This window comes from Tursiops truncatus, chromosome X (genome assembly GCF_011762595.2).
Source record: "Tursiops truncatus isolate mTurTru1 chromosome X, mTurTru1.mat.Y, whole genome shotgun sequence".
Lineage (NCBI taxonomy): Eukaryota > Metazoa > Chordata > Mammalia > Artiodactyla > Delphinidae > Tursiops > Tursiops truncatus.
Window position 1 is genome coordinate 59,582,661 of NC_047055.1, and position 23,271 is coordinate 59,605,931.

Below are 23,271 nucleotides of genomic sequence, written 5' to 3' on the forward strand. Positions count from 1 at the left end.
CCAGTCTAAATATTATTTTTAACTTTTTGACATTTGTTTTGCAAATCTTTTGAGTCCTTTGGAAGTACTCTTCATCTTTCTCATCTGTGAGCCCCAAACTTGTCAGTATTCCAGGAAAATGGAACTATTCTTCAGAGAACATATAAACTCAAAATTTAAAACTATCTTTCATTTTTAATCCAATTTTCTCTAAAAATAAAACAGGAGTAATCATACCAAAGGAGCATATCTTGGTTTTGGAGGTGGAGGAGGATTCTGGCACCCACAGAGACGTTTGGCCTTAGGTGATGGCAGTAAAGTCTCACAAGGAAGTAGTGGTGGTCTTTCTCTTGATGGAGGAACTCTACCTGTACCTACTTTTTTCCCTTTTTCTTTGAATGTAGTCCTTTTGGATGGCATTTTGAAATTTCTCTTTGGTTCCAGTGCTTCCTTCTTTGAATCTGTAGATGTGACATCTGATTCATCAACTATCCTTTTAGGCCTAAGTTTATATAGTGACTCTTCAGATTCAGCATCTGAACTTTTCAATGTTTCAGGCTTCTTTAGGTTTTTCTCGGAAGACACATCAGATTCAGCATCACTAGACTCTAGGTCCTTCTTTGCATCCTTGTTTTTTGCATCTTTTTTGAATCTTTCTTAACCTTCTTTTAATCCTCTTGTCTGTCTTTGATTCCCAATCAGACTTGGTTTCAGTAGACTCTTCAGACTTCATTGCAGACTTCCTTTTGTCATCTTTCTTTGAATTTTTTACCCATTTTTGTATCCCCTTCAGATTCAGAATCAGCATCAGTAGACACAACATCCTTCTTGGCATCCTTTTCCTTGTCATCTTTCTTTGAATTTTTCTTTGCATCTTTTGAATCTACAGATTCTTCTGCATCCTTCTGGCCATCTTTTTTGTCATCTTTCTTTGAATCTTTCTTTGCATCCTTTGAGTTTCCAGATTCTGCATCAGTAGACTCTGTGTCCTTCTTTGCACCCTTCTTGCTGTCTTTCATTGCACTTTTCTTATCTTTCTTCTCATCTTTCTTTGCATCTTTTGAATCTTCAGATTCAGCATCAGAGCCCTTCCCCTTTGTATCCTTTTTTGCATCCTTCTTTGGAAGCTTTTTAAAATTATTCTGTGAGTAGTTATTTAACCACATATCAAATTCCATGGGTTCAGCACCAGACTCCTCTAAATACATCATTAAATCCATATTTGAACTACTTTTTGAGCAAACCTCTGATTTGGCATCACGATTGTTCTTTCAGCTCCTATAATACTTCTTTGTACATATGGATTCAAAATCCATCTCCCTGGAATCCTTTGAATATCTCTTATCTTTTTTTTATCCTTTATTGAGACTGACTTAGAACCTTTGGATTCTGGGTTTGCTTCTGAATTGGACTTTGACTTCTTAGATAGTTGACTTTCATGTGATGATTTTGATGGAGTTTTAACTGCTTTATTTCCTCTTTTAGGTTTCTCATTATTTACTGTTTTCTTGGATTCTAAAGTTGTTTTGTGTGGGCCTATAGCTTTCTTGGAAACTTTCTTCAAATTTATTCCTTTTTTGTCATCTTTGGACTTTTTAGATTCTGCCTTTTTAGAATGAGTGATAAGAGTATAAGAATGTCTGAGTGAAGCCTGTCTCCTGATAGTTAAATTAATAGATGACCTTTGAAATGTTTTTCTTAATGAATGTATTATCCATATATGAGCTGGCTTCTGAGTTTCATCTAAATTTCTTTTGTCATGTCTATGAAAAAAATTTGGTTAGAATAATGATGTGTTTTTTGAATTAGTTATATCTTGTTATATTGAAACATAAAAATAGTCTAGCTTTTAGATAACCATCTATTTAAATAGTTTTTTTTCCCTTTTCAACATTCTATGTGTGTTTGTGTGTGTATGTGAGATAACTCCACTTTGGAAATAAAATAAATTTAGGAGGAACCTTAGAATTTCCTCAGTGATTAATATTAGGATCAGAGCAGGCCCACATGATCCATGACATTTCAGGTCCTGTCCTCACAACTGATAATATGTTCCATTTGGACTCCTACAGGGGAGAGATATTTTGGAACATTTAATGTACCCCTCAGCCCCAAGTCAGATCAGAAATAAGCTGATGCCCTTGAAGGTTGTTATGATAAGTCTTATGATAGGCTACAATTTTATAGACTTCAGGTCTAGCTTGACTTCTACACCTACTTTCAAGGTCTCTGAACAGATTGAAAGCCTAAGATCCCTGCTGTGAAATACTGCCAAAAACAAAGACATAAAATAAAACAAATATTATATACACATTTCTTAGTGTAACAATAGTGTATATTTTTTACTCCAACCCAAACATTTCTCAAATCTGGTTGTCATAGTGGCCACATAGATTAATTTACATTTACTTCTTATACTCCTTCAGCTATCCATTAGGGATATCACCAGTCAGTGGAATTGTTATATGGAATTAAAGGAGGACAATGAAGAGAAGCATGAAACTTTGATCTCTACAGATGTAAAAATGACCATTGAATAAATGCATTGACTGTGACCCTGCTTTGGGAGATACTTTTAAAATATATTTTGATATCTGGGTGACCTCGGTAGGCTAGCTTTTCTTTTTGTTAGTTGATAGAATAACTTCACTTTATAAAAGCAGTAGAAAACGTGAATCTCCAAGTATCTAGTATTTGAATGCCAGATTAAAGAAAATGGAAAGGCCCTGAAACCTCATCAAGATGGGCTCCTCAAGTAGTGAAATTGAGACTGTGATTAAGAATCTTCCAACAAACAAAAGCCCAGGAACAGATGGCTTCACAGGCGAATTCTATCAAACATTTAGAGAAGAGCAAACACTTATCCTTCTCAAAATCTTCCATAATATAGCAGAGGGAGGAACACTCCCAAACTCATTCTACGAGGCCACCATAACCCTGATATGAAAACCAGACAAAGATGTCATAAAGAAAGAAAACTACAGGCCAATATCACTGACGAACATTGACGGAAATATGCTCAACAAAATACTAGCAAAGAGAATCCAACATCACATTAAAAGGATCATACACCATGATCAAGTGAGGTTTATTCCAGGAATGCAAGGATTTTTTCAATATATGCAAATCAATCAATGTAATACACCATATTAACAAATTGAAAGAGAAAAAACATATGATCATCTCAATAGATGCAAAAAAAGCACTTGACAAAATTCAAAAAACATTTATGATAAAAGACTTCCAGAAAGTAGGCATAAAAGAAACTTACCTCAACATAATAAAGGCCATATATGAAAAACCCACAGCCAACATCATTCTCAATGGTGAAAAACTGAAAACATTTTCACTAAGATCTGGAACAAGGCAAGATTTTCCTCTCTCAACACTATTATTCAACATAGTTTTGGAAGTTTTAGCCACAGTGATCAGACAAGAAAAAGAAATAAAAGGAATCCAAACTGGAAAAGAAGAAGTAAATCTGTCACTGTTTGCAGATGGCATGATACTAAACATAGAGAATCCTATAGATGCAACCAGGAAACTACTAGAGCTAATCAATGAATTTGGTAAAACAGCAGGATATAAAATTATGCACAGAACTCTCTTGCATTCCTATACACTAATATTGAAAAATCTGAAAGAGAAATTAAGGAAACACTCATATTTATCATTGTAACAAAAAGAAGAAAAAACCTAGGAATAAACCTACCTAGGGAGAGAAAAGACCTGTATGCAGAAAACTATAAGACCCTGATGAAAGAAATTAAAGATAATACAAACAGATGGAGAGATACACCATGATCTTGGATTGGAAGTATCAACATGTGAAAGTGACTATACTATCGAAAGTAATGTACAGATTCAACGCAACCCTTATCAAACTACCAATGGCAATTTTCACAGAAAGAAAACAAAATACTTCACAATTTTATGGAAACATAAAAGACTCTGAATAGCCAAAGCAATCTTGAGAGAGAAAAACGGATCTGGAGGAATCAGGCTCCCTGACTTCAGATTATACTGCAAAGCTACAATAATCAACACAGTATGGTACTGGCACAGAAAGAGAAATATAAATCAATGGAACAGGATAGAAAAGCAAGAGTTAAACCCATGCACATATGGTCACCTTATTTTGATAAAGGAGGCAAGAATATGCAGTGGAGAAAAGACAGCATCTTCAATAAGTGGTGCTGGGAATACAGGACAGCTGCATGTAAAGAATGAAATTAGAATACTCCCTAACACCATACACAAAAATAAACTCAAAATGGATTAAAGATCTAAATGTAAGGCCAGAAACTATCAAACTCTTAGACAAAAACATAGGCAGAACACTCTATGGCATAAATCACAGCAAGATCCTTTTTGACCCATGTCCTAGAAAAGTGGAAATACAAACAAAAATTAACAAATGGGACCTAATGAAATTTAAAAGCTTTTGCATATCAAAGGAAAACATAAACAAGACAGAAAGACAACCCTCAGAATGGGAGAAAATATTTGCAAGGAAGCAAGTGAGAAAGGATTAAGCTCCAAAATTTACAAGCAGCTCATGCAGCTGAATATAAAAAAAACAAACAACTCAATGCAAAATGGGCAGAAGACCTAAACAGACATTTCTCCAAAGAAGATATACAGATTGCCAACAAACACATGAAAGAATTCTCAACATCATAATCATTAGAGAAATGAAAATCAACGCTACAATGAGATATCACCTCACAGTGTTCAGAATGGCGATCATCAAAAAATCTACAAACAATAAATGCTGCTGAGGTTGTGGAGAAAAGGGAACCCTCTTGCACTGTTGTTGGGAATGAAAATTGATACAGCCACTATGTAGAACAGTGTGGAAGTTCCTTAAAAAAGTAAAAATAGAACTACCATACAACCCAGCAATCCCACTACTGGACATATACTCTGAAAAAAACATAATTCAAGAAGAATCATGTACCACAATGTTCATTGCAACACTATTTACAATAGTCAGGACATGGAGCAACCTACATGTCCATCGACAGATGAATCAATAAAGAAGATGTGGAACATATATATAATGGAATATTACTCAGACATAAAAAGAAACGAAATTGAGTTATTTGTAGTGATGTGGATGCACCTAGAGTCTGTCATACAGAGTGAAGTAAACCAGAAAGAGAAAAAAAAATACCATATGCTAACATATATACATGGAATCTAAAAAAAAAGAAAAATGGCTCTGCAAAACCTAGGTGCAGGACAGGAATAAAGACACAGACCTGGATAATGGACTTGAGGATACAGGGAGGGGGAAGAGTAAGCTGGGGTAAAGTGAGAGAGTGGCATTGACATATATACACTACCAATTGTAAAATAGATAGCTAGTGGGAAGCAGCTGCATATCACAGGGAGATCAGCTCGGTGCTTTGTGACCACCTAGAGGGGTGGGTTATGGAGGGTGGGAGGGAGATGCAAGAGGGAGGAAGTATAAGGATATATGTATATATATAGCTGATTCACTTTGTTATAAAGTAGAAACTAACACAGCATTGTAAAGCAATTATGCTCCAATAAAGATGTTTAGAAAAAATTGTCTCCTCTTCTAAGACTCAAATTTTATATGTTGTTTTGTGGCCGGTTAAATTTTCCTGATAGATCCCTCCAGTTGCAACATTAGATTCTCCAGCTTACCTAGACTATGAGGTATATAATGCCTTTGAAATTGAGAACCATGTATAAATAAAGTTTAATCTGAAGTAGTTGGAGGCAATCTACTATACAGGGAGTTATAAATTTAGAAATATCTGCTTCCAATTGGTAGTAAAATTCAAATTATATATATATATATAATTTATATTTATATATTGTCTCATCTTAAATTTCATAATAAATGACATTAATATTTACAAGAACTGCAGTTTGTGTTTCTGAAGGTCTTAATCTCTTTTTACTACCTGGCTGTGGTTGTTTGGGAAATGTAAAGTGAAGTATTGTTGATTCCATAATTTTCTGCTTGATTCCCTGACTGAAATAAGAGAGAATAATAGACAATTTGCAGTTAATAGCCAGACTTTCATCAGCCCTGAACTATTCTTGAGCAATAAATATATTAAGTTGTCACTCAAAATATAGCTTTCCCCCCTGGAGTTTGTAGTTTATTTGCATATTAGTTAGGAAAGATAAAAACTGATTTCTCCATTTAGCACCAAAATAACTTTAAAATGACATTGGTAATTTTATTTTCTAGATGAAACCAATTTTCACAGTTACATAAATCATAATAATTACAATAATACAATCAAAGTGTAAGAAGGGAAAATAGAGAAAAATTCACTGTTTCCATCAAAACATCTCCATCAACTCAACTGTGTTGTTTTTTTTCTTTATGTCATTTTGGTTGGATTGCAGCAAATATAACATCTTTTTTTATAATCCCAATAATAGCTAGCACAATCCCGAGAATAGTCAGTAAAACTCTCGATTCCTTAAACCTAAGTGCATCTTTTAGTTCTCCTCTGACCCCAATGACCTCCCAAGTCACAGAAATTACGGCCATAGACCCAAATGCTACATGAAGGTCTGAAACCCTTATTTAAAGAAAGGGCATGAAGCTTGTCTTTTTGCCTTGTTTATGGTTTCCTTTACTGTGCAAAAGCTTTTACGTTTCATTAGGTCCCATTTGTTTATTTTTGTTTTTACTTCCATTTCTCTAGAAGGTGGGTCAAAAAGGATCTTGCTGTGATTTATGTCATACAGTGTTCGGCTTACGTTTTCCTCTAAGAGTTTGATAGTGTCTGGCCTTACATTGAGGTCTTTAATCCATTTTGAGTTTATTTTTGTGTATGGTGTTAGGGAGTGTTCGAATTTCGTTCTTTTACATGTAGCTGTCCAGTTTTCCCAGCACCACTTATTGAAGAGGTTGCCTTTTCTCCACTGTATATTCTTGCCTCCTTTATCAAAGATAAGGTGACCATATGTGTGTGGGTTTATCTCTGGGCTTTCTATCCTGTTCCATTGATCTATATTTCTGCTTTTGTGCCAGTACCATACTGTCTTGATTACTGTAGCTTTGTAGTATAGTCTGATGTCAGGGAGCCTGATTCCTCCAGCTCCATTTTTCTTTCTCAAGATTGTTTTGGCTATTCGGGGTCATTTGTGTTTCCATACAAATTGTGAAAATTTTTTTCTGGTTCTGTGTAAAAAACCAGTGATACTTTGATAGGAATTGCATTGAATCTGTAGATTGAGTTGGAGAAAATATTTACAAATGAAGCAACTGACAAAGGATTAATCTCCAAAATTTACAAGCAGCTCATGAAGCTCAATATCAAAAAACAAAGAACCCAATCCAAAAATGGGCAGAAGACCTAAATAGACATTTCTTCAAAGAAGATATACAGATTGCCAACAAACACATGAAAGAATGCTCAACATCGTTAATCATTAGAGAAATGTAAATCAAAACTACAATGAGATATCATCTCACACTGGTCAGTATGACCATCATCAAAAAATCTAGAAACAATAAATGCTGGAGAGGGTGTGGAGAAAAGGGAACCCTTTGTTGGTAGGAATGTAAATTGATACAGCCACTATGAAGAACAATATGGAGTTTCCTTATAAAACTAAAAAGAGAACTACCATCTGACCCAGACATCCCACTACTGGGTATATACCCTGAGAAAACCATAATTCCAAAAGAGTCATGTACCACAATGTTCTTTGCAGCTCTATTTACAGTAACCAGGGCATGGAAACAGTCTAAGTGTCCATCGACAGATGAATGGATAAAGAAGATGTGGCACATATATACAATGGAATATTACTCAGCCATAGAAAGGAACAAAACTCAGTTATTTGTAGTGAGGTGGATGGACCTAAAGTCTGTCATACAGAGTGAAGTAAGTCAGAAGGAGAAAATCTAATACCGTATGGTAACACATATATAGGGAATCTAAAAAAAACAAAAAGTTCATGAAGAACCTAGGGGCAAGATGGGAATAAAGACACAGACCTATTAGAGAATTGACTTGAGGACATGGGGAGGGGGAAGAGTAAGCTGGGACAAAGTGAGAGAGCAGTAATGTATATATGGACATATATGCACTACCAAATATAAAATTGATAACTAATGGGAAGCAATTGCATAGCACAGGGAGATCAGCTCGGTGCTTTGTGACCAGCCAGAAGGGTTGGATAGGGAGAGTGGGCAGGAGGGAGACGCAAGAGGGAAGAGATATGGGGATATATACATATGTATAACTGATTCACCTTGTTATAAAGCAGAAACGAACACACCATTGTAAAGCAATTATACTCAGAAAGGGCATGTACACATTTGAGGGCACCAGAATAGAGTGATTAGGAGGATCAAACTATCTGGGAACTATCAAAAGAAGAGGTATTGAGATAATTCAGATACTTCTCCTGGAGATGAGGAGGTTAATGAGAGATGCGATCATTATACTCAAACATTTAAAGAGCTGGTATATACAAGAATGGTAGCAAAAGTAACAATAGGATTGCTGCAACTGCTAACACTTATACAGTGTTTACGCTAGACTATGTTTTAAGCACTTTACATATATCAACTTATTAATCATCACAACCCTTTGAATTAGGTAATATAATTTATAATTGCCTCCATTTTACAGATATAGAAAAATAGAGCACTGAGAGAGGTTAAATTACTTGCCCCAAAATCATAAAGTAAGTAGAAGAGTTAAGATTCAAACACAGATAGTTTGGCTCCAGAATACATGCTCTTAATTACAATGTTAGAGATTTCACCTACATGTTTCATGAGGGAATAACTAGACCAATGGATAAACGTTGTAGCAGTGCAAGTGGATTTCAGCTCAATATATTAAGGAGAACTCTTCTATAGTTGTAGCTTTTCAACACCTGGAATATCCACTTTCATCTTTCTGACTATATTTTCCTTCTCTACTTTGAGTTTTGTAATGGTGAACTTTAAAAACAAGAAAACCTTTTGCAAATAAGTTTGATTTTTATAATTAGGAAGAACTAAATATTTCCTTTTAAAATAGCTAGTAGAAACCCACATCAAGTCCAGAAATACTTTAAACGCACACACACACACACACACACACACACACAGACACCAATATACATGGTTCTCTTAAACTTTAGCAAAAATTCAGGGCCTTTAAGCTTTATCACATTGAATGGAAGAGACTAGTCATTTTCCATAAAATTATTTTCAAATATAATCTAAATAATATTGAGCTCCAAAGACTAAATCCTTACTTGGTAAGGAATTATCATATGTTCTGATGTTTACTTCTCGTCTGTTAAAAAAAAGAAAATGTTTAATTGAATTTGTATTATGGCTAATAATAATAATGACTATTATTACTAAGATGCCTTTAATAGTAATGCTTTGAGAAATCTTGGAAAGTACTCATTTATTCTGGTAATAATTATACTGTCCATCGAGGATACACATGGTATAATTTATTTTTATTTTTATTGTTTAATTTTTATGGGCTATTTTAAATTTTTTTATGTTTTTAAAAAAATTATTTTATTTATTTTTAAATATTACTTCCTTATTAATTAAGGGGAACAGTAGGTTGTGACCACTGTTAATTCTGAGATTGTACTTATATACACAAATACTTTAGAGCATGATTTTTTGACTGACCTAAGCCATCAAGTTTGTAAAAACAAACAAAAATAGGTCAAAATGATCAAATATATTTATATATGAGTCAAATTTATTTTCATTTCCTAAGTACAGCTTTGGTACCAGCACAAAGCCTGGTCCATATTCATCATTAAATAACTACTGACTTACTTAGAAAGATTTTGGAGACACTGAGTAATAAAAATATCTAGTCCAGTGGTTCTCAACTAGAGGTAAACATGATAATTAACTTGGACATTTTTAAAATGTAAACATGTCTGAGAACTGCTCCTGGACCCATGAAGCAGAATATCTGTGTGTGGCTTTATCAAGCCTGTATTTAAAAACTCTCCAAGTTATTTGGAAACTCAGTTGAAGTTAAGAATCACTGCTTTGAATTGTCTTGAAACAGGAAACTTCATAGATTTCTGAAATAGTCAAAGCTTGTGGTTTTGCTTTTACAAAATATAGATCAATTGTCTATTAGTTTGTGTTGAAACCATATTCATTCTATAGAGTAGCTAGAAGATTATATGGCCTGGGAGTTTGGAAATTTAACAGTTTGGAAGTCTGACATGCTGGCTGGATCACTGCTTTCACATCCTGGGAAAAATACTTTGCATCTGCATTGATTTTGACTTATTTCCTACAGTCTAAAGTAATTTTTTTCAAACTTTCTTTTGAGCACAACTCAATAATTGTGATGTGTGTATAATTCATATTCTACTGTAATAATATACCTTATAAATTATATATTAAGATAGAAAAATTTGATATGAAATAAAATATATAAATTAAAATTCTCATATCCTGTCCCTACAATCCAATGGATTGTCCTGCACATGCACCTCACTTTGGAAAACACTAGAAAGGGCAATCAAGGAACAGTGAGAAATGGGAAAATTCTGCCAACATGCTTGTCTTATATAGATGTGGGCTTAGTCTCAAATTATTGGAAATTCAAATATAGTTAAACCTCTGAAAAGTTTTATTCATTTCAAAATATACTTTTTTAGTGCTATAAATGATTATGTGTATATTCCTTTGGTACATAGGTGATCCAAATCTGTATCCTGACATAAAGGGAAAAATTAGTAATAGAAGCCAGAAGAGAATGGAAGGGTATATTTAAAATTCTAAAAAAAAAAAAAAAATAAAATAAAAAAATAAAAAACCATGCAAATTTAAGATTCTTAACCCAGCAAAATTATTCTTCAAAAATGAACATAACTTGTTTCTCCATTCAACCGATGATAGACATTTAGGTTGCTTCCATCTCCGGGCTATTGGAAATAGAGCTGCAATGAACATTTTGGTACATGACTCTTTTTGAATTACGGTTTTCTCAGGGTATATGCCCAGTAGTGGTATTGCTGGGTTGTATGGTAGTTCTATTTGTAGTATTTTAAGGAACATCCATATTGTTCTCCATAGTGGCTGTATCAATTTACATTCCCACCAGCAGTGCAAGAGTGTTCCCTTTTCTCCACACTCTCTCCAGCATTTATTGTTTCTAGATTTTTTGATGATGGCCATTCTGACTGGTGTGAGATGAAATCTTATTGTAGCTTTGATTTGCATTTCTCTAATGATTAATGATGTGGAGCATTCTTTCATGTGTTTGTTGGCAACCTGTATATCTTCTTTGGAGAAATATCTATTTAGGTCTTCTGCCCATTTTTGGATTGGGTTGCTTTTTTTTTGTTATTGAGCTGCATGAGCTGCTTGTAAATTTTGGAGATTAATCCTTTGTCAGTTACTTCATTTGCAAATATTTTCTCCCATTCTGAGGGTTGTCTTTCTGTCTTGTTTATGGTTTCCTTTGCTGTGCAAAAGCTTTGCAGTTCCATTAGGTCCCATTTGTTTATTCCTGTTTTTATTTCCATTTCTCTAGGAGGTGGGTCAAAAAGGATCTTGCTGTGATTTATGTCATATAGTGTTCTGCCTATGATTTCCTCTAAGAGTTTGATAGTTTCTGGCCTTACATCTAGGACTTTAATCCATTTTGAGCTTATTTTTGTGTATGGTGTTAGGGAGTGTTCTAATCTCATTGATTAGAATCTCATTTTAAATCTCATTAAAAAAATCTCATTTTACATGTACTTGTCCAGTTTTCCCAGCACCACTTATTGAAGAGGCTGTCTTTTCTCCACTGTATATTCTTGCCTCCTTTATCAAAGATAAGGTGACCATATGTGCATGGATTTATCCCTGGGCTTTCTATCTTGTTCCATTGTTGTACATTTCTGTTTTTGTGCCAGTACCATATTGTCTTGATTACTGTAGCTTTGTAGTATAGTCTGATGTCAGGGAGCGTGATTCCTCCAGCTCCATTTTTAGTTCTCAAGATTGCTCTGGCTATTCGGGGTCTTTTGTGTTTCCATAAATATTGTGAATTTTTTTGTTCTAGTTCTGTGAAAAATGTCAGTGGTAGTTTGATTGAATCTGTAGATTGCTTTGGGTAGTACAGTCATTTTCACAATGTTGATTCTTCCAATCCAAGAACATGGTATATCTCTCCATCTATTTATATCATCTTTAATTTCTTTCATTAGTGTCTTATAATTTTCTGCATACAGGTAAAATAGAATATTACTCAGCTGTTAAAGGAAACGAAATTGAGTTATTTGTAGTGAGGTGGATGGACCTAGAGTTTGTCCTACAGAGTGAAGTAAGTCAGAAAGAGAAAAACAAATACCATATGCTAACACATATATATGGAATCTAAGAAAAAAATAAGGTCATGAAGAACCTAGGGGTAAGAAGGGAATAAAGACACAGACCTACTACAGCATGGACTTGAGGATATGGGGAGGGGGAACGGTAAGCTCTGACAAAGTGAGAGATTGGCATGGACATATATACACTACCAAATGTAAAATAGATAGCTAGTGGGAAGCAACCGCACAGCACAGGGAGATCAGCTAGGTGGTTTGTGACCACCTAGAAGGGTGGGGTAGGGAGGGTGGGAGGGGGGGAGATGAAGAGGGAAAAGATATGCGAACATATGTATATGTATAACTGATTCACTTTGTTATAAAGCAGAAACTAACACATTCTTGTAAAGCAGATATACTCCAATAAAGATGTTAAGAAAAAAAAAGAAGAAGCTTGCATTTCTGGGGAATGGTAAAAATACTAATTTGTGGTAAACATCAATAAATCAAAGGATTATGCTTTCATTTTTAAGCTAACCACAAAAGAATAATGAAAGGCATTTGCATAAAATAATAGAGAAGGAAATGTAAATAAAATGTTTTATTAACATAAAGGAAAGCAATAAAGGAGAAATAACAAAAAATATGGGACAAATAATAAACAAAAAATTAAATATTATATTTAAATCCAAACATAAAGTAACTACATTAAAAGCAAATGGAGTAAGATTAATAAGTTATAGAAATATTCTGTATAACATTGTGCCTATAGTTAACAATACAGTGTTTTACACACAAAAATTGGTAAGAGGATTGTTCTCATGTTAAGAAAAGTATGTGGACTAAGTACACCACTTAAAAAATGAAAATGTCACAGGGGATTATAGGAGATACACCAAGAATATAAGGACACATAATGGTTATTATTTTTTTTTAATGGAGAAGGGATACACTGTGCTCACCAATGGATAATAACCTCCAAATGTAAAATAGCTAGCTAGTGGGAAGCAGTCACATGGCACAGGGAGATCAGCTCGGTTCTTTGTGACCAGCTAGAAGGGTGGGATAGGGACGGTGAGAGGGAGGGAGACACAAGAGGGAAGAGATATGGGGATATATGTATATGTATAACTGATTCTCTTTGTTATAAAGCAGAAACTAACACACCATTGTAAAGCAATTATACTCCAATAAAAATGTTAAAAAAAAAGCTCATGGAGCTAAACTAATTTAACTAAGTTAACTTTAAGATAAATAAAAATAAATGGGGACATTTTATAATGGTACAAAGCTCAATCCAATAGAAAGATGTAGTAATTCAAGATTTTTATGTACCCACTGACATAGTTTTAAAAAATATAAAACCAAAATTTTAAAAGGAAAAGTCATAATGTGCAAACTGACAATTATAGTTGGAGACTTTGGCATACTCATTTTAATAACTAATAGACCAAGAAGACAAAAATGTATCAGTAGAGATATAGAAAATTTGAATAATATAATTAATACAACTTGACATAGTATAAAGACTTTACAGCAAACAACTGCACAATATACATTTTTTTCAAGTTCACATGGAACAGTTAACAAAAGTGACAATAGACTAGGCAATAAGCAAGTCTCAATAAGTATCAAAGTACTGAAATCATATGGTATATGTTTTCTGATAACAGTTGAATAAATCTAGAAATCAGTGACAAAAAAAATACTAAAAAATACCTAACAATTGGAAATTAATAATACAAACTATGGATTAAAGAATAACAAGGGAAACTAAAAAATATTTTGAACATTATTTTGAATAGCATAAAGAAAAATACAATAGTTAAATATCTGTGGGATATAAAAACTTATTAAAATCTTTATAACTTTAAATTTGTATATTAAAAAGAAGATAGGCTGAAAAATCAATGACTTAAATATCCATTTCATGAAACTAGAAACAAAACATCAGATTGAAGCCAATATATTTAAGAGGAAAAAATAATAAAGACACCAACAGAAAAAAATGAAAGAAAGCAAAAACTTTATGCCAATATATTTAAAAATTTAGACAAAATAAATAAGTTCCTTAAGAAAGAACACATGTGAAATCTGAAATAAGGGGTAATGGAAAATATGAATTATTGTATGTATATTAAAGACATTGCCTTTATAATTAAAAATGTACTGACATAGAGAATCCCAGGTGTGGATGTCTTCATTGATTAATTTTCCCAAACACCTAAGGAATAGGTAGTAACAGCTATTCAAAAACTCTTCCAAATAATAGAATAGTGGACTCACTTATCAATTTGTTCTATGAGAAAAGCATAACCTTGATACCAAAATCTGATGGGGTCATTAATAGGAAAAAAATTTACAGACCTATATCTCTCATAAACATGCCTGAATAGATGCCTGAATCCTTAAATATTTAAACGAATTAAATACAAAGAAAGGATATTCTATCACAATCAAATGCAATTTATTTCAGGTTACTTTAACATTTGAAATTCACCACATGAACACATTAAAACAAAGAAGGGAAATTTATATAAACATTTCAATATGCAGATAAAATCTAACACATTCATGGTAAATTTTTTAGCAAACAAGGAATAGAAGAAAACTTCCTTAGCCTGATAAACAAAATGTACAGAAAACTAGAAAAAAATGTTAGTACCCAATGGTGAAGCATTAGAAACATTCCCCTTAAGCTCAGGAACAAGAAAAGGATATCTGTTAGTACAACTTCAATGTGACATTTTACTGGGGGGTCCCAGCTAGTGCAATAAGGCAAGAAAAATATAAATAAAAATTCTAAGAATAGAAAAAAAAGAAATAAAACAGTTAGTATTTACTGGCAGCATGTTTACATAGAAAATCAATAATATCTACAGACACACAATTAGAATTACTAAAAGAATTTAACTAAATTGCTAGATATGAAGATTAAATGTAAAAATCAATTATATTTTTATATACAACAAAACAATTAAAATCATTGTAATAATAACATTTATATATAACATAAATACCAAATACTTAGATATAAATCTAAATATATATGTGCAATGCCTCTACACTGAAGGGTACAAATCAATATTAAGATAAATTAAAGAGAACATAAGTAAATGGAGGTATATACCATGTTCAGGGTATGGAAGATTCAATATTGTTAGTTTAGCAATTCTTACCAAATTGATACATTGATTCAATGCAATCCCAGTAAAATTTGTTTTGACTTTTTTTGATAACTGACTAGATAATTCTAAATTTTATATGGAAATAAAAGAGGCAAGAATATATAAGACAATTTGAAAGAAAAGCAATAAATGTGAAAGATATATATTACCAAACATCAATATATATACTTATTATAAAGTGACAGCAATTAAGATAATCTTGTATTGGCATGAAAACAAATAACCAACAGAACAGACTAAGAAGTTCAAAAAAAGTGACCTATATAGATATGGTCATATGCATTATCCCAAAGCTGTTATGCATCACAGAAAAATGTTATTTTCAATAAACAGTACTAGTCATTTGGGTATCTTCAAGGGAAAAAATATGATTCTTAACCTGATCTAACATTATACACCCAAGTCAATCCTAGCTATATTGTAGACCTAAAGTTGAAAGGTAAAATAATAAAGTTTCCAGGAGGTAACATAGGAGACTATCTTAATGATAGTGGAATAAACGTTTCTTTAACAGGACACATAATTCCATAACCATAAGGGAATAGAATGACATATTTGGCTTCTGTTATCCGATTGTTATAAACTGTACTACTCTTCCCTTTTACAGTAATGGAAATGTAAAAAAAAAATGAATAGAAGAAAAGACACAGTTCTTTCAATATTTTTTGTGAGAAATGGTATAGTCATGACAATAGTAATAACAATAAATAATATGCTTTTTATGTTTTCATAGTGTTTTGTTGTTTAAAACTTACTTTCAAATATACTATATCATTTAATATAATTGTATAATTTTTATTTGCTTGATTTTTTCTGAAGTGAAATCTTGCTCTCAAAATTCTTTATTTCTTCTCAGTTTATGTATCTCTTACTTTAAATCTACCTTTTATAAAATGCCTTCCTTCTTGTCCTATTGTTTTTGCTCCACTTTTATTTCACTCATTACTTTTCTTGAAATTGTATTCCCTGGTAATTGACTGAGTTAATCCTTCAAATTTGAATAAGAAATTATTATATGGTTTTCATTAATTTATTCACTCAGCTAATAAATATTGAGCACTGTGAAAAGCTGATAAATGACCCTCAAAATATTCATATCCAAATCATTGGAACCTGTGAATGTTGTCTTATATGGAAAAAAGGGACTTTGCATATCTGATTAATTTAAAACCTTGAGATCAGGAAATTATTCTAGATTATCCAGGAAGGCACTCGATGTAATCACCAGACTTCTTTTACAGAGGGTAACAACAAGGGTAGAGGAGAAGAAGGCAGTCTGGTGGTAAAATCAGAGATTGGAATGATGCACTTCAAAGAAAGAGGGAGGAGACACAAGCCAAAGAATTCAGGTAGTCTTTAGAAGCTAAAAACAGACAAGGAAATGGGTTATCTCCTAAGAGCCTCTAGAAGAAACCAGCCCTGTTAACACCTTGATTTTAGGCTAGTAAAACTGATTTCAGATTTCTGACCTCTAGAACTGTAAGAAAATAAATTTGCAGTTTAATCTACTGATTTTGTGGTAATTTTTCACAGTAATAACAGAAAATTAATACAAATCTTGGTGTCAGTAGTGAGTGCTGCTGTAACAGATACCTAAAAATGTGGATGTGACTTTGTTTTTATTTAAATTTTATTTATTTAATTTTTGGCTGAGCTGCTTAGCATGTGGGATCTTGGTTCCCCAACCAGGGATCAAACCCATGCCCCCCTGCATTGGAAGCACAGACTGTTGACCACTGGACCACCAGGGAAGTTCTCTGGATGTGATTTTTGAACTGGGCAGTGGGCAGAGGCTGGAAGCATTTAGAGAAGCTAGGTTTTTTCAAGCCTAGATTTGCCTTGAGAAAACTGTTTGTAGATATATGAATGTTAAAGACTCTGCTGATGAGGACTATAGAAAAAGCAAGGAGCATGATAGAAAAAGCCTATATCACCTTAGAGAATATATAAATTGTTAAATACAGAGTATTGGTTAAACATGGATGTTAAAGGTATTGACGATGAAGGTTCCAAAGGAAGTAAGGAGCACATTAAAGAAAGCTTATATCATCTTAGAGAATACTTATATTGTCATAAACAGAATTTTGGTTGAAATGTGAACATTAAAAGTATGGCAGGTGAATATTTAGCAGGAAGTGAAAAACATGTTATTGGAGACTGAAGGAAAGGAGGTACTTTATATAATTGTTAGAACTTAGGTTAATTGTGTTCTATGGTTATGTGGAAAGCCATTATTGTAAGTGACAAACTTGAATTTTTAGCTGGGGAGATTTTCAAGTAAAGTATTGAAGGTACAACGTGGTTTCTTCTTGCTGTTTATAGTAATATGTGAAAGGCGAGATATAAGATTGAGGGAATAATTATTAAGAAAAAAGAACCAGGACTTGATAATTGGGAAATTCTCAGCGTATCCAGATTTAAATAGATGCTGAAATTAAGAGGTTCACTGGCAGGAAAGTGTGCTCTGGAGAGAAAACTAAGAGTGTGGCTGGACAAATTTTCCTAGTAAAGAAGAGATTAGGCACATGACTCATGTGTCTACTTAGCCATCTTAGCAAAATACAGAAATAGAGATGAGATTGTACATGAAAGATATGCGGAGAAGCCTCTTGTCTAATGGCATAAATCCTCATGATATACACAAGAGGCCCACAAGTTTTTTGAGAATGTTATAAAAGCAGAAACACTTCCATCTTGACCCAAAAGGGACAGAAATACAAAAAAATAAATAAAAGGCCATTAAACTGCCAAAATTCTATAGGCAGGAAACAGGCTGACAAAACTATTTAGTTGTAAACATGTACTATCCTTCAAGAAAAAAACAGAGCTGAAGGCCCAGAGGATGTAGCCTGAAGCCACAGTGGATTATTCCCAGGTATTAAACCTAATGGAATTTTCCCAGTTAGATTTAGAAACTTCTTAAGACTGGTGACTCCTTTCTTCCATTCATCTTTGCCCTTTTGGAATGGGAGTGTCTATGACTGTTATCCTATCTTGTCGAACCATTGTATTTTGGGAGCAGAAAATGTGTTTCTAATTTTTCAGCTCAATAGATGGAAAGAAATTTTGCTCCAAGATAGATCATACATAGTATTTCACTTACACCTGATTGTGATGATTTAGAATATGGGATCTTGGAGTTTTCAGCTGGTAAAATTTAGATAAGATTATGGACTTAAATTAATACTGGAATGGACTGATACTTTTGGGGATGTTGTGTTGAGAGCAATGTATTTTGCTTATGGGAAGGACATGCATCTTTGGGGTCCAGGGAAGACTGTGGTAAATTGAATAATAAACCCCAAAGATATCCATTTCCTAATCTCTAGAATTTGTGATTATTACTTTATATAGCAAAAGGGAAGTTGTAGGTATGATAGTTAAGTATCTTGAGTTGGAGAGATCATCATGGATTATCCAGGTGGATCCTAAGTGTAATCACAATAGTTTTTTTAAAGAGAGACTCTGAGGGAGATTTGACTGAAGAAATAGAGGAGACAATATGACAACAGTCACACATCCAAGAAATGCTGGTAGCCACCAAAACTGGAGGAGACACCAAATGAGTTATCCCCTAAAGATTCCGGAAGGCCTCAGCCCTGCCAACACCTTGATTTTAGCTCAAAACAACTCATTGTGAACTTCTGCTTTCCAGAGCTATAAGATAATGAACTTATGTCATTTTAATACATTTAGCTTATGGTAATTTGCACATTGGCCATTGGAGACTAATACACAAGGTAAGAGGATTTTACAACAATCTAGATATGAGATCAAGATGATTTAGATTTTGGTGGCACAATTGGTGATGATAAATGACTGAATTCTAGGTATATTTTTTAAGTGGTCTCTATAGGATTTGCTGATATACTGGGTTTTAGCTGCTAGAGAAAGAGAACAGTCAAGGATGACACCAAAAATGTGTTGGGGTGTGTGTGTGTGTGTGTGTGTGTGTGTGTGTGTGTGTGTGTGTGTGTATTCGAACAACCAAATGAATAGTGGTGCCAATTTTTGAGAAGAAGAATATTTGTTGATGACCATGTTTAGAATGAAGCAATAATTTTGTTTTCATATTGAGTTTGAGATATTAGATATTCCTGTGGAGATGTCAATAAGGCAGTTATATATATATATATATGGCAGTTATATATATATATATAAATTATAGAAGAGATCTGGTTGGAATAGAGAACTGGAATTCATGAACATATAGATGATATATAAAACCATGGGACTGGTGATATTGTATATTAAACAGTTATAGATAAGAAAGAGAAGAGGTCCAAGGCCTGAGTTTTTGGGTTTCCCAACATTTAAAGATTGGAGAGAAGAAAGAACAGCAATAGAGTCTGAAAAGGAATAACTAGTATGATGGAAGTGATAACAAAAGAGGATAGTAATACAATAACCAAGAGAAAAATAATATAAAAAGGAGGATCAACTGTATCAAATGTTGCTAGTGGATTTTAAAATGTAAAGGTCATTGTTTCCATGGAGTCTAGGGTAGTTTGAGAGAAAGTCTAGGGTAAGTTTGAGTGAAAAGGGAAACTAGTAATAGTGAGTGGACTGGGGATTCGGGTATGAGGGTTGGAGACCTAGTATGGGAAAGTAACTTTTTATGACTTGTCTTTTTGTTCTTTTAAAATTTTCTACCATATATATGTATTAACCATTTTCATTAAAATCTGGTTAAAATAAAGATTGTTTATGGGAGAAAAGGAAGTGGAGATAACTAATACGGATAATTACTTCAAAAATTTTGCTATATAAAGGTGATAGAAAATGGGGTGGTAACTGAAAGAGGCTGTGTGGTCAAGGGAATATTTTTTAATGCTAGGAACTCATTCTGCTTTTTTTTTTGATATGCTGATGGGAATGATCCTATTGAGAATTAAGAAAAATATGATAGAGTCATGTCAGCAACATGGCTGAATAAGACATCCCTCACTCATACCACATGCTCACCCCCCCGCAACAATAACAATTTATCCATCCACAGACAAAAGTGCCTTTGTAGGAGCTGTGGGATCCAATACAACATGCCAAGGGACCAAGGAATAATCTTGCTCACCTGTGTGTTGGATAACAGGCCTTGGTCCCAGCTGTGGACTCTGCAGTGACCCAAAAACTATCCTCGGCCACTCTCAACTATGGTCCAGGATTCCCTGGAGAACGTTGTCTTAGACAATCAGCCACAGATGAGAAAGCACTTGTGGAAGTCCAGGTTTCCAGGGGAGAGGTTCCAGGCCACATGAGAGCAAAAAAAAATACAAATTTGGGTGCTTGGAAAGGGTAAGATCAATAGTTGACTTTACAGCCATCACCCCTTGCCTAGGGCAGCACAGTTCAGGGCCAAAAGAAACCTCCTTGTCCTGTGATTTCTCCCATGGGGGACAGTGAGGTTGTGTAAGTGAGCACCCAGCTTCCTCAGCTGTGTAGAATGCTGCCAAAGAGGATCATTTCTCTCTCACCATATCCAGAGTACTGATTTATGAGCAGCAAGGGTGGAAAGAGGTTGAGAGAAGAGCAGATATGGCCCTCAGAGGGAATTAAAGGGAAGTAAATCCTACTGTGTTGCAAACTACATCAAGAAGCCTACCCACAAGCTGCTGGGATGACTTGCTCATGGATCCCCCCAACTGGCCCACAGGCACCCCAAAATTCCATGTGCCTCACCCATATATACTCCCACCCTGTGGCTGGCTCCCTGTGCATGCCTTTAATGGTGGTGAGAGTGAACTTTGAAAGATGAATAGTGAGCATGCACAGAAAGTTGGCATGAATCTGTGAGCCAAGGAGAGACCACAAACATGAGCTTCTGTTCTATCCCTAGGAAAGTAAAAGGGAGACTGTCAGCAGTTGGCCTGATGCACTACAAGATTGAGAGATGGTACACAAGCTTAAGAATTCTGAAACAAAATGGATCAAGAAGTATGGAGCAGGAATAGCCATAGAGGGTCTGAGAAAGCCTCAGAATCCCTAGCAGGGCAGATGGAAGGTATTTATCTCCCAAAGAATGGAGAAAGTCACTGCAACTTCAAATGTGAAGACAGCAATGCAAAACTTCATGAAAAATGAAAAATCAAGAAACATGGTACCACAAAAGGATCACAATTATCTTCCAGTAACTAATCACAAAGATATAGAGACTTTTAATTTACCTAATAAAGAATTCAAAATGGCTGTTTTGAGGAGGTACAAGAAAACACAGAAAGACAATTCATTGAAATCAGGAAAACAATACACAAACAAATTGATCAGTTTAACAAAGAGGTAGAAATCATAAAGAAATAAACAGAAATTCTCAAGCTGAAGAACATGGTGAATGAAAAAAAATGCAATAGAGAGCACCAACCAGAATAGATCAAACAGAAGAAAATAATCTATGAATTAGAAGACGGGACCTTTGAAATTATTGAGTCAGAATAGAACAAAGGAAATAAATGAAAAAGACTTAAGAAAGCCTGTGCGATATATGAGATACCATCAAAAGAACAATTTGTTTCTGACTTCAATAGTCAGAAATCTCACAAGCCAGGAGAGAGTGAGATGGTATATTCAAAGTGATGAAAGCAAAAAACAAAAAAAAAACAACCAAAAAAACTGCCAACCAAGAATACTTTACCCAGCAAAATTTTCCTTCAGAAATAGAGGAGAGAAAAAATTCCCCAGACGAACAAAATCTGACAGATTTCATTACCACTAGAACTTTCTTACGAGAAATATTGAAAGGAGTTCTTCAAGATGAAATTAAAGGACAATAATTAGTAACATGAAAACATATGCATATATTTAACACATTTGGAAAAGTAGTATATAGTCAAATTCAGAATACTCTAATACTGTAATATGATGATATATTTACCACTACTTAATTGAAGTTGAGTATTTATCAGTGTAAAATAGAATATTACATCAATGACATTTTTTGGTAAGACTGATGATAACCACAAAACAAAAAACTATAATAGATACACAAAAGATAGAGGAAGTAGAGAATCAAAATATATTACTATGGATAATAATCAGTTTACAAAGGAAGGCAGCAAGAGAGGAAAAAGAAACAAGGGAACTATGAAACAGCCAGACGGCAATTAATAAGATGATATTAGTAAGTCCTTATTTATCAATAATTACTTTAAATGTAAATGGATTAAGTTCTCCAAACAAAAGACATAGAGTGGTTGAACGAATACAAAAACAAGACATAACTATATGACACTTACAAGAGACTCACTTCAGCTTTAAGAACACACATAGGCTCAAAATGAAGTGATGGAAAAATATATTCCATACAAGTAGATATCAAAGGAAAACAGGGGGAGCTATGCTTACATCAGACAAAATAGACTTTAAGTCAAAAACTGTAATAAGAGAAAAATAAGAGAAATAGAATTATAAAGGGATCAATTCATCAAGAGAACATAACAATGGGAAATATATATTCAGCAAAGAATTAGAGTACCTAAATATATTAAGCAGATACTAACATGTGTGAAGGCAGAAATAGACACAAATACAATAATAGTAGGGGACTTCGGTAGCCACTTGCACCAATAGATAGATTCTCCAGACATAAAATCTATAAGGAACCATTAGATTTGAAATATATTTTATACCAAATGGGTCTAACTGACATATATGTAATATTCCATCCAATAGCAGCAGGATACATATTCCTCTCAAGAGCAGTCTCCAGGAAAGATAATATAATATATCACAGAACAAGTCTTAGACACTTTAAGAAGATTGAAACCATACCAAATATCTACCAGCCACAATGGTATTAACATGATTATACACTGTGATAAAA

The 23,271-nt window shown here is 33.8% G+C and overlaps 1 protein-coding gene across 1 annotated transcript; it reads right to left on the reverse strand.

The window, feature by feature from the left end:
- Window positions 1-210: 210 nt before the first annotated feature.
- On the reverse strand, window positions 211-13,704 carry CYLC1 (cylicin 1). Its single transcript, XM_033849289.1, is given in 9 exon segments — window positions 211-633; window positions 635-743; window positions 745-1,333; window positions 1,336-1,742; window positions 2,975-3,009; window positions 5,872-5,948; window positions 5,951-5,989; window positions 9,235-9,275; window positions 13,691-13,704. Coding segments are annotated over 9 exon segments (1,734 nt in total).
- Window positions 13,705-23,271: the final 9,567 nt, after the last annotated feature.